At 39.0% G+C, this 13,238-nt stretch overlaps 2 protein-coding genes across 2 annotated transcripts; one reads left to right on the forward strand and one right to left on the reverse strand.

The window, feature by feature from the left end:
• On the forward strand, positions 1 to 1,040 carry LOC114637219 (olfactory receptor 11A1). The gene has a single exon (XM_028785442.1). The coding sequence runs from the start codon at positions 31 to 33 to the stop codon at positions 964 to 966; it is 936 nt and encodes a 311-aa protein (XP_028641275.1). The 5' UTR covers positions 1 to 30; the 3' UTR covers positions 967 to 1,040.
• A 4,840-nt stretch (positions 1,041 to 5,880) lies between these two features.
• Positions 5,881 to 6,810, reverse strand: LOC114637220 (olfactory receptor 1361-like). The gene has a single exon (XM_028785443.1). The coding sequence runs from the start codon at positions 6,808 to 6,810 to the stop codon at positions 5,881 to 5,883; it is 930 nt and encodes a 309-aa protein (XP_028641276.1).
• Positions 6,811 to 13,238: the final 6,428 nt, after the last annotated feature.

The following is a 13,238-nucleotide window of genomic DNA, read 5'->3' on the forward strand; positions in this document are numbered from 1 at the left end:
TGTCAAGCCAAGCAGATACCTGAATATTCCATGGAAATCGTCTCCACAGGAAACCAAACTGTTTCTGAGTTTGTACTTCTTGGCTTCCATGAAGACCCTGAGCTGCACCTCCTGTTTTTTTCTGTGTTCATCATCCTCTATGTCTCCATCATCACAGGGAACATGCTCATTGCAGTGGTAGTGGTGAGCTCCCAGAGGCTTCACACACCCATGTATTTCTTTCTGGTGAATCTATCCTTCATAGAGATTGTCTATACCTCCACAGTGGTACCCAAAATGTTGGAAGGCTTCGTACAGGAATCCACCATATCTGTGGTTGGATGCTTGCTCCAGTTCTTCATCTTTGGCTCTCTAGCTACAGATGAGTGTTTCCTGCTGGCTGTAATGGCATATGATCGATATCTCGCAATCTGTCACCCCCTACGATATCCACTTCTAATGGGGTCTCAACGGTGCCTGAGGTTGGTGCTTATAGTCTGGTTGTCTGGCTTCATGGTAGATGGACTAGTTGTTGCTCTGATGGCCCAGCTGAGGTTCTGTGGCTCCAACCAAATTGATCACTTTTACTGTGATTTCTCACCTTTGATGGTCCTGGCTTGCTCAGATACCCAAGTGGTCCAGGTGACTACATTTGTTCTCTCTGTTGTCTTCCTGACTGTCCCTTTTGGGCTGGTTCTGATGTCCTATGCTCAGATTGTAGTGACTGTGCTGAGAGTTCCATCTGGGACCAGAAGGACTAAGGCCTTCTCCACATGCTCCTCTCACCTGGCTGTGGTGTCCACATTCTACGGAACACTCATGGTCTTGTACATTGTTCCCTCTGCTGTCCATTCCCAGCTCCTCTCCAAGGTCATTGCCCTGCTCTACACAGTGGTCACCCCCATCTTCAACCCTGTCATCTATACCTTGAGGAACCAGGAGGTACAGCAGGCACTAAGAAGGCTTCTCTACTGCAAACCTAATTGAAATGTAACCTAAGAAAGAGAGCAGTGAAGATTTTCTATTGGACTGTCAGTGTCTTAATTGAAAAGTCTCCCACAATGGGCCTGAGATGAGTAACTATGCTCTTTCTCAGATTCCCCTTTAGGTCTTCTGAAGTATGTGTGTGTGTGGTGGGGGAAGATAAAGTTAAACAATTTTTAGATGTTAGTTTAAAAGATTATGTAAGCTGGGTTGTGGTGGCACACGCCTTTAATCCCAGCATTTAGGAGGCATAGGCAGGTGGATTTCTGAGTTTGAGGCTGACCTGGTCTACAGAGTGAGTTCCAGGACAGCCAGGGCTACACAGAGAAACCCTGTCTCGACAAACCAAAAAAAAAAAAAAAAAAAAAAGATTATGTAAACTACTGTGAGTTGTTTACTGAGTGCACAGTAAATAGTGTTCTGTTTGATTATCACACTGTGAAGACTTGTACTGAATTATCAGTAACCTGTTGATTATCACACTGTGAAGACATTTACTGAATTACCACTCTGTAGCCTGTTGCTGTCAGGCTTCCAGGTTCATCTGGAGGAAAAATATTAGAAAAAGACAGGAGTACTTTAATTCACTAGAGCTCCAGAATAGGAGATGCAATAAAACTTATAAGGAGATCAGAGGACTGTTTTTTTTTCCTGTTTTTTTTTCTAAACCACTGGTAGGAATTCTAACAGTTATCACATGAGGGTAGTGATTGTTAATCCCCCAAGACTGGAAGGATATGGCAAAAAGCAATACTAAAACCTGCATCACATTTAAAATGGTTCTCATGGTGGAGAGAAGAGATGAAGGAGATAGCACAAGAAAATAGAGCCAGGGGTAGTGAGATTTCCAATGATCAGCTGCTTGGTGAAGGTTGCTTTGCTGAGATAGAGGTGCAGGCTGTATATGATGAAGAAACCCTGGCATTGTGTCACTTAAATGCCTGGGACAGACTCTCAGAACTAGGGAAAAGATTTGAACTATTTCCTCAAGTCATACAAGGTCCAACGGAAACATTCCCTGACTTTTTGCAAAGGTTGGATTCTGCTGTAGAAAGGCAAAAATTGAGTCTTTAGCCTTTGAAAATGTGAATGCTGAAAGCAAGGAAGTAATCAGACCATAGAGGGCAAGGTCAGCATCAATAGATGAGTGATTAGATATACAGCTGATGTTAGACCTCATTCACCTGATATGACCTTAAAATAGGAGAAGCTGCCACTAGAGGTCTTGAGATGACCCAAAATTTCAAATCTTTTAATTGTAGTGAGCAGGGTCATCTCAGAATAAATTGCAAGGAAAACCAAATTCACTTCAAAAGGGAGCCTATGCCTTCTGGAATATGTAAAAGATATGGCAAAGGCCAACATTTGGTTAGGGAATGTAGAGCAACAATAGACAATTGGGACAACACTTTACCAAAAAAACTCCCAGGGGGCCCTTTTGCAGGCTCCAGTGCCAGGCAGGGAGCATTCTCTTCAGGACATTAAACACCACTGCTCTAAAAATAGATGTTGTGAGACCAGATTAAAAGGCTGAGGCAAATTCTATAGACAATTCAAAAAAACCTAAAAGGCAGCCAAAAATGAATATTTTTGCAAATTTCTTTAGAGAATCAAAGGCCCAAGCTAAGAATACTAGTAAACGATATTGAGAATAAAGGAATGGTCAACATTAGAGTAGATGTCACCATTTTCTCTCCAAAATCTTGGCCTGCAAGTTGGCCACTTCAAGAAGTAGACATCCAATTTCAAGGAGTTGGGACTTTATTCCAAATAAAACAAAGCACCAGATGGCTTAAATGTACAGAACCTGAAGGTCAGATAGGAAAATTAAGGCCATACGTGGCTGATACAGCCACTAACTTGTGGGGAAGAGTTCTGTTACAGCATTGGAAAGCATAAATTCATATCCTCTGTTTCAGAGGTTGATCATAAAACTGGTCAGGCTTCTAATAAAAAAAAATTGAAGTAGCTAAGGAACGTTATCAGAGACAGTTATAGACTGTCCAGGCTGTCCATAAACAAGATACAGCAGGGGCTGTCAATTTAGCTCTACCTCAAGGAACCACTGCTGATAAGACACCAACAGCCTTACCACTAAGGTAGATGAATGACCAACCCATTTAGATTGATCAATGGTTTACGAGAAAAGAAAAATTACAGGCTAGAACAACTAGTCCAGGAACAGCTGGAGGCTTAGCATATCACAATCCCTTGGGATTCTCCTCCAGTATTTATCATTTAAAACAGTCTGGCAAATGGAGGATGTTGGCAGATCTCAGAGCAATTAATAAGATTACTCAGCCAATGGGTTCCTTGAAGCCTGGAATCCCGTTGCATTCTTTGTTGCTGAAGGAATGGCCTATTATAGTGATTGATCTAAAAGATTGCTTTTTCACAATTCCTCTACATAGACATGATAAGGAAAGGTTTGTTTTCTCAGTACCTACCTTCAGTAGAAGTTGTACAATAAAAAGATATCTTTGGAAAGTCCTGACATAGGGAATGTTAAATAGCCCTACCCTGTGTCTATATTTTGTACAACAACCATTGGAGATGATTCATAAACAATTTTATCAATTCATTATCATTATATGGATGGTATCCTATTAGATGATTCAGATATAAATATCCTGGAAAGAATGTTTGATGAAGTAAAAAAAAAAAAAAACCTTGCCTTGCTGGGGATTGTAAATTGTCAAAGGGGGAAAAAAAAGAAGAATCTATTAATTATCTAGGATATAGAATAAGTCTGCAAAAGTTTGGCTATAAAAGGTTCAAATCAGAAGAAGCCAATTAAGGACTCTTCATGATTTTCAGAAGTTACTGGGAGAAATTAACTGGCTGCAGCCCGCGATAGGCTTGGCTGCTCAAGAGCCAAGCAATTTATTTCAAACCTTACAAGGTGATAAAGATTTAAATAGCCTCAGGAAACTATCAGCTGAGGCTGAGAAGGAGTTATCTCTGGTAGAAAGGAAATTTCAGGATACACATCTATATTGTATTGATCCAAAATTGGCCTGCATCTTAGTTATCTTACTTTCTACTCATTCCCCTACTGGAATTCTCATGCAGAGGGAAGATTATATCTTAGAATGGATGTTTTTAGTCCATTAACAGAGTAAAAAATTAAAAATCTACATAGAGAAGGTCTCTGAGTTGATACTAAAAGGAAGAATGAGACTTTGATAATTAGCTGGAATGAACCCAGCTGAAATTGTGGTACCCTTTACTAACACAGAAATTGCCCTGTTATGGGTACAAGATGAACATTGGCAAAGAGCATGGAGCAATTTCTTGGGAGAGATTAGCAACAGATACTCTAAATGCAAGTGACTTCAGTTCATAAAAAGAACTAATTGGATTCTCCCTCGTATAATAAAGATTTCCAATTTCTGGAGCTCCTACATTTTACACTGATGCTAATAAATCAGGAAAGGCGAATATAAATCAGAAGATATAAGGTGGCTAAGAGTCCCTATAAGTTGGTTCAAAAATCTGAATTATATGCAACACTCATGGTGTTGTCATATTTTCAAGAGTCTCTCAATCTAGTAACTGACTCTCAATATATAAAAAGGGTTGTTTTACACATAGAGACTGCTGAACTTATTCAGGATGATTCTGAATTGACTTTACTATTTACTCAGCTACAACAAGTGATCAGAAATAGGAATCATCCACTATATATAACACACGTAAGATCCCATACAGGTCTACCAGGCCCTCTGGCACAAGGTAATAATGAAATTGACCAGCTATTGATAGAAAGTATACCAGAGGCTTCAGAATTCTATAGAAAACACCATGTTAACAGCAAAGGTTTAAAGAAAGAATTCTCTATCACTTGTCAACAAGCTAAGGAAATTGTGAGGCAATGTCCTACTTGCTCATTGTATAACCAAACTCCATTACCTTTTAACTGAAAAAAAAAAAAAGGAGGAAATGTTGTGAGTTGCCCTGGTGCTCTTTGTATTCTGATGTTAATTTTTCTTCCTCAAGAGGGGTTGTCCCAATGAGGAGTGGATCACTTACTCAGGTGATTTCATGTAAAACTTCTCCCCATTCTAACTGGTCGGATAAAGGCTGGAGTCTGTGATTAGGCAGTAGAAGGAAAGATGGGGCTGGAGGTTTTCGAGAGTAGAGGGAAGATAGGGGACAATGGAGAAGAAGAACAGAGAAAGAGGTGGAAGGAAGATGGAGCAGCACCACATGGCTTGGAGAAGCCTCAAGTAGCAAGAGATCTCATAGCTGGGGAACAGGTTAGTGTAGTGTTAGATCTGCCCAATCTAGACGTACAGTTTATAAATACAAAAACTGAGTTGTGTGTTTTTACATGGGTTTATTGGGGTTGGAAATTTACTGCAACAGAATGCAATGAATATTCATGCTTCAGGAATATGAGTATAAAAAGACAGATTAAAGAATATGAAACCCAACATAGTATTATTTTCAGTAGATAATTTTATTTACTTGTCTTGTTGCTGTGGCAAAAGACCTTACAAGCAATTTAGGAACGAAAGTTCCATTTTATTCTTGGTTTGATGAATACAATTCATCAGGATGTGAAAAGCACAGAAGGAAGAATAGGGTTACAGGTCACATTGCATGTGTGGTCAACAAGCAAAAAGAGATGAATAATGATAGTAAGCTAAGATTTTCATTTTACCCTTTATCAGACCAGGATGACTCTATGGAACAGATGGTGCCACCCACATACAAAGTGGATCTTTCCTCCTTAGCAAAATCTCTCAGAGACACCTTCACAGACATGCCCCTAGGTGTACTTTGAAGGTGATTCCAAATTGAGTACAGCTAACACTGAAGATTAGTTATGGCAATCATGTAATTCTCCCATGAGCCGTGGTGTTAACTGACTCAATTTGTATGTGTGGTAGTGATGTGGGATGTGATCCTTCCTTAGTTCTGAGACTTCACCACGTTCAAGATCCTTCTCAATGAACTCTTAACATCCTTATTTCTCAGACTATAAATGAAGGGGTTCAGAGTGGGAGTTACCAAGGTATACATGACAGCAGCTACCACCTCCCCAGAGGAACGAGAACTAGATGGGGGCTTCAGATAGGTGGCAAAGACCGCGCTGTAGAAAAGGAGAACTACAGAGAGATGGGAACTGCATGTGGCCAGGGCTTTCTGTTTCCCTTGTGCTGATGGAACCTTAGCCACAGCGTAAAAAATACAACCATAAGAACTTACGATGCAGAGAACTGCACTGATTCCCAAAACTCCAGCCAAAGTCATCATCAGACCCTCATTGAGGTGAGTGTCAGAGCAGGAAAGCAATAAGAGAGGCCCAAAATCACAGAAAAAATGAGGAATCTCTTGATTGGTATGAAAATATAACTGAGAGAGCAACACAGTATGGGTCAGAGACACACAATGAGCTACTCCCCATGACCCACAGACCAGAATTTCACATCTACAAGAAGTCATGAGAAGTGGGTAGCGCAGTGGGTGGCAGATAGCAGCATAGCGGTCAATAGCCATGACTGCCAGAAGCAGGTTATCCATGTCCGCAAAAACAGCAAAGAAGTACAACTGAGTCAGGCACCCAGAGAATGAGATTGATCCATCTCCAGTCCACAAAGCCTTCAGCATTTTTGGGGCTGTGGTGGTGATGAAGCAAAGATCCACGAGTGAGAGCTGACTGAGGAAGAAATACATGGGTGTGTGGAGGTGGACATCAGCACCAATAGCTAAGAGAAGAAGCAGGTTCCCTGAAAGTCCCAGCAAGTAAAGACCTAGGAAGATGCTAAAGAGGAGCTGCCATTTTTCTGGGTTACTGGACAGTCCCAAGAGGATAAAACCAGGAGCCTGAGTACAGTTCATCCTGAGTCTTGCATTTCAAAAAATTGGTATGAAGACAATTCACTCTCTGCCGGAAAAAATGGGCATCAACCCAGACCTGGTCCCTTGGCAATGTGTCTCCCTCACAGCATCGATTGAGTGGTAGAAACTAGAATAGCAAAGGGAGGAACAAGACTTGGAGTTAATTAAAATAGCTCGCTAGGAGGACATAAAGTCAATTTGTTGAATGTCTTCCAGGAATTCTCTAAGTGAAAGCTATGCTATTTAACCATTGTTTCACAGGATAGAGTAACCAGTTTCCTGTGAATCTTTTTGACTTCGATTCCCTTGAAGACAGATGTTGCATATTAATACTTAGCTTATTACTTTGCTGACAGTGATATTTCAATAAATATTCCTGTCCATCCATAGAGTCACCACTCTGGTTGCATCTTCAGAAGACTAAGTAGAGTATTGCTATTTCTTGGGTGACTTACTGTGACCAATATTGCCCCAATGAATGCTTTGGTTCATAGTGCTGGCAAGGGAATTCCTTCAAAAAAAACATAATCTTATTATTTATTTGTTTAAAAGAATTTACATGGAAAACAAAATTTTTATGAAATTGAATACATCCTTGTGTGGCTTCTAAGTCTCTTATTATTTTGATCTGGCGATGCCTCATAAACTCTGTTGTGCCTCACTGCCCACATTCAATGAGTTATCAACAAGATTCACATTTCTCAGTGCTAATTTTGAATCCTGGTCAATTTCTGTTGCTTGCATAATATTATAAGCTAAGTAATGAGAAAAAAATTATTGTGGATCAAAGATCAAGTATAAAATAGAGGAACCTCCTTTTGATGGACTCGGAGACAGCAGAGAGCAACACACAGGACGGTGTGGGAAGTGTGCGTCTGTGACTTCTGGTTGGTCTTCTTAAGTCACTACTGTCTAATCTTTGTGTGTTTACTTAATCCAAAGGACAACCAAAGGTTCTATCACAGTCAGACTCAGTTTACTCCAGCTCAGTCACTGAGCTGTGATGTGAGTGAGAGATAATACACGGTTAAAAACCATAGGGTTTATCCTTGCCTTCTCAGTTTCTCTTCTAGGAAGTAATGGTTCTTCGACTGGCAGATCTACCTTGCACCTTCTAGGTTACCACACTTATGATATGGAGGATGTTACCAATATATATATGTACAAACATATATATATATATATATATATATATATATATATATATATATAAACATATATATATATGTATATTTAGTAAAATTTTAATTTACTAAATTTTTAGTAAAATTTAGTAAAAGTTAGCATTTGTCTCCTTCACAAAGAAATGAGATATATTATGATAGAGCAAAGCAGAAACTAATTTTCCACTTCAAACAATGCCTAGTGCTTGGCATTACAAAAGAAACTTGCAAATAAGAAGTAGGCACTGCATTGTCTTCTTCTGTGGACCATTTTAGTATTTCAGGAAAGAAACATCCTTCCTCCAGTCATTGTCCTGTTGGTGTGACTTGAACACGTGATACATCCATGTCTTTCACTCCCATATATGTAAACAATGTGTTATCACATTGTACTCCATAAAATCTTCCTCATTTTGGCCCCTTGCTCACCTTTTCTTCTTACCCTAACTGGACATTTTCTCGTTAATTCAATCAATGCTAATTGTCTCAACAGTATAACTGGCTATACTATTGTATTCTAATGACTATAATTCACTGCAAACATTTCATTTTTGTCTTGACTCTGTTGTTCAAATACCTTTAGTGTCTCTTCTTTTGTATTAACTACACATACTGTACCGTGCCTGGTTACTGGAAACTCCTAGGTATGTCTCTGCTCACTGTTTCCACCCCTAGTCTTTCTTTCTGGCTGGTTACCCATGTTTTTTCTAATTCTCACTCCTGACATTGTGCAAGTCATAAATAGTTCTACAGTTTAGCATTTATTGACACCATCTAAGAATTATATTTAACAATTTGGGACCACCAAGACACTATGTGAAATTAGTAAAAGTCCATTTTTTCTTCTAATATGTTCAGAGGTTGGTAATATAGAGAAGAGCTGGTCATGAAAGAGTAATATTTTGTGTCTTCTGGGTACAGGCACTGGCTAGAGCTGTGAAGTTCCAGTAACTATCTTATTTCTGCCTTCACCTTAGGAATATGATTGAATTAAAAAATCAAATGGATCTGATCAGATTAGCAAGAGAAAAATGTGTAAGTTTTTTTCTAATGTACTGCATCCTATGGAAGCAGTGAACCATAGAAAGTCATGAAGTAGAAATTTCACCAGTTATTCTAATTATAGATTCACATTTGTCTCCTTGGCCACAGCATAAATTCATTGGAGATTTTAAAAATTATAGTATTTTTTCAAGTCTTTGCAATTCCTATACTATAAAAAGGTTGGGTGGAATTAAAAATGTTCATTCTTGTTAGCCACCCAATGTTATCATAGGTGAATGGTAGAAAAAATAATGTTCCTAATGCATTTACTAATAAGTATAAATTACACGGAGTCTTAAAATGATATTATTTCCACTCATGTCCAAGAAATACTGCTCATAAAACCTACCTGGGATTACTGTTACTTGTGTGTAATGCTCTGAGGTCTCCAGTGCCTCCCATGTTATATGAAGTTCTAACACACTGTGGTGAACTAGAAGACTCTGCATCACCTTCCCCCTCTTTATTTGTGCATCTCTCTCTGCTCTTCAACTTCCTGTCTCAATCATACTGACCTCCAAGTCAGCACTTGTTCCCCACTGGGATGAATATTCTTACACCTGATAAATCTACATGGATAATTCCCTCATTTTTGTCCTAAACTCTGTGTTTTTCTATCTCATGTAAACACACACACACACACACACACACAAGTAATTGCTGCCCTTGTTATCTATAGACTATATGTTAATTTGGTGTATTGAGTCTCATTACATATCTTCAACTTAAATGCAAGTTATAGGAAGAAACAAAAATGCTTTCAATTTTTTTCAATACTGTAACCCCAGCATCCAAAATAATACTTATCATTTTTACCTGTGCTCTGTGCATTCACTGGGCTCACTAAGAACCTAATATTACCTATTCAGTGTTTGATAACAAACTTTATGAGATCACATTTACCTTTTATCACAGTTTGCATCTACACTTTATCACCTGACTGTGATGCTAAACTTAAAAATCATCAGAGTATATAGCAACAACACACCAGAACACAAGTGTCCTAGACTGAGTAGATGACTTTTAGTAATTGAGAAACAGTTGTTTTGGCCTTTTGTTATCCTTCGTATTCAGATTAGTTAGCGTCAGAAGCGGTATGAAAATTTCATTACATTATCAGTGAGTTAAAGCAGACAGCAAGGAGATGTCTGCCATGAACACATGGGTAGGAGAAATGTTGAAAATGTAACTGTTGATGGCGGAGCATTCCAAGAATCATGAATCATACTAACTGACACACATGGTCAAGGATTTGGGCTTGAAATGCTGTAAGAAGTATATCCCACTACAGTTCACAAATTATTTTCATTTTTCTAATAATAGACTCATTCCTCTTCTACTAAAAACACTCCTACAGAGTCATGTGTTTATTTAACACCAAATACAACTTAACTTGTTACCAACACTGGGACACAATCTGCTTCTCTGACGAACAAGACTTTAACAGATAATTCAGATAAGAGATGAATCTTCTAATTCTTTGCTCTCCCTTCTCCTTATCTCCTCTCTCATTCTTACATGAACAAATGTGCCTATCTTTATCACCAGATCCATTACACACACACACACACACACACACACACACACACACACACAACTTTTCATATGCTTGATCGCACAGCCCATCCTGAGATCTGAAAATCCCATACACACCAAATTTGTGCTCCCCCACCTGAAATTTATAAACAAATTAGGAAAATAAAAAATTTTCAGATAGTGACTTGTACAGTGAACCACTCTATCTATGATGTTATTTTTCAAAAACTATACTCAAAATGGCCCCCATTTACCCTCACTCACCCATTGCTGTGGTCTGAACTTCCTTTCCTCAGAAGGGGGAGAAAGACCCTAAAAGTCCATGTGAAGACACATTCCACATAAGCCAAGCTCTCAGGAGGTGGAGGATTACTAGGCCCTGTGAACGTAAGTAACAGTTGCTCATCTTGTTCTTCTTGTGGGACTCGTAACAACAGGAGCAGGGACTGTCTCCGACTCTGTTGCTTGCCTTTGGATCCTTTTCTCCTAACTGGGCTGCCTTGTCTAGTTTTAGTAGGAGAAGATGTGCTTAGTCTTCACTACAACTTGAAATGCCAAGGAGGGTTGATATCCATTGGAAGCCTCCTCCTTTCTGAGGAGAAAGGGAGAGGAGAGGAGGGGAGAGGGAGGGCCTGGGAGGACAGGAAGAAGGGGAAACTGTGATAGGGATGAAAAGTAAACAAATAACTGAATTAATAATTTTTAAAAAAAGAGTTCGAAGAGTTCACCTGGGCTACATAGAGATTTTCATACTAGTTTGGGAAGGACAGAAGAGAGTGAGAAATGGGAGAAGGGAGGGAAGGAGGGAAAGAGAGATAGATAGAAATAGGGGGAAATGAGAGAAAATTTCTGCCAATATTACACTAGTCTAAGCTGCAGTACATACTTTAGAATGGACATAAGAACCTACTTATAATTACAATACTTACTCTCAGCAGATCTCACTTTGTGTTCTGACAGAGGGAAGACCAGAGTGAACCTTCTCATACTCCCCCAGCAGCATCTTGGGCATTAACATCTTGGGGTTTTCTCTCCAAGGAATCATTCTGTCCAGATTTCTTTTCTCATGAGTATCAAGTCATTTATTTTCTTTTGTTCTAGTCATTTCATTGATGTTAAAAATAATAAAATTTTGGTAAAACCTTTTGCCAATTAGAAGGGAGAAAAGGGTGATAATAATGTCAAAGATGGGGAAGCACCACAGCAGTTCTTGAGAAATCCAATGTATAGTGAATGCAGAACGTCATGAAACTTAGAGAAATATACTGCAAATTAAGCTGAGTTCTACAGACACTATGGATCATTTATGATCAAACAAGGAGGCTTAGCCAGGCATGGTGATGCATGCACACATATCTTTGATCCCATCACTCGGGAGGCAGAGGTAGGTGGATGACTGTAAGTTCAAGACCACCCTCATCCTACAAAGTGTGGATGAGAAACCCTGTCATCTACAAAGACAGGGCTGAGAAGCCCTGTGTCAAAAAACAAAACAAGACAAAACAACATGGAGACTAAGCAATATTGGTGAGTGTTTGGCTAACTTACCTGTGGGGACTGGTGTTTATATAGACACTTGACGTTAGTGAAATGTGAGCCTATTGAAACAGTGTAATTATTATTAATTAATTTTATTTTCAACAATGTTTAAATAATATTTATATTATTTATATATAACATTTATATATAATATTTATATAATTAAAATACATAATTTGTATTATATATATTATTTATATAAGATAAAATGTTCATATGACATATAATATTTATATAATATACATATAACATGTACTATTCATGCAATACAACATAATATGTTGTTAATATATTAATATGATTTTCATTTTAAATTATTAATATTTCTGAGTGTGAGTTGAGTAGTACTATATTTTATGTCGATTCATCAAACTGCTAATGTCAGTAGATTTATTAGACTTTATCTCAATATTTTTGTTTTCATGCTATCCTTTTTTTCTACCTTCCAGAATTGTTTTCTCTACACTGCAGCCAAGTTGCCAACTGTGTTACTGAATCTGCATCCAAGTCAGGTTCCAGTGTCTACACGGACTCCAAGAACTCTTGCTTGGATCCCCAGTGAGATGGAGGACTTCAGAGCTTTCAGATAAGAAAAACTCGGGGCTTCCACTCTTAATAACCAAAAGGTTTCACTGTAAGACCTCTTGGAAGATTTATCACCAGAGCACCAATGATCACATTCAGAGGAACAGAGGATCCATTTTCTGGTGTGTTTACTGATCAGATTGCAGACCTCCCATCTTAAAACTATGTTTTGCAGAGTTGCAAATTGTGCCCTGACTCTGGAATCAACAAGATTTTCTTTGCTCTGTTAGTCAAAAACCATACATAGGACTTTTCCTTTTCCTTTTTCCCTCCTCCCCTCCCCCTCCCCTCTCCTGCCCTTCCCTCCCCCTCTTCCTCTGTCTTTCTCTCTCCATCCCTCCCCCTCTCTCTCCTTCTTTTCCTCCCTTTGTCTTTCTCCCTCTATTCTTTCTGCCCCCCTCCCCCTCCCTTCTCCCCTCTTTTCTTTCCTCCATCTCTCTCACTTTCCCCTTCATTCTTCCTTCCCTCCTCTTCTCACTCGGGTACTGAATTCCCTAGCTGAAGACAACCTTGAACTCCTTCCAAAGCTCCTATGGCCACCTGTCCTGGAGACTGTGTTTA

The sequence above is a fragment of the Grammomys surdaster genome, unplaced genomic scaffold, assembly GCF_004785775.1.
Source record: "Grammomys surdaster isolate TR1022 unplaced genomic scaffold, NIH_TR_1.0 125231, whole genome shotgun sequence".
NCBI classification, from domain to species: domain Eukaryota; kingdom Metazoa; phylum Chordata; class Mammalia; order Rodentia; family Muridae; genus Grammomys; species Grammomys surdaster.

Excerpts from the sequence above, each read along its gene's own strand:
- LOC114637219 (XM_028785442.1), top strand. The coding sequence starts at position 31 with ATGGAAATCGTCTCCACAGGAAACCAAACTGTTTCTGAGTTTGTACTT.
- LOC114637220 (XM_028785443.1), bottom strand. The coding sequence starts at position 6,810 with ATGAACTGTACTCAGGCTCCTGGTTTTATCCTCTTGGGACTGTCCAGT.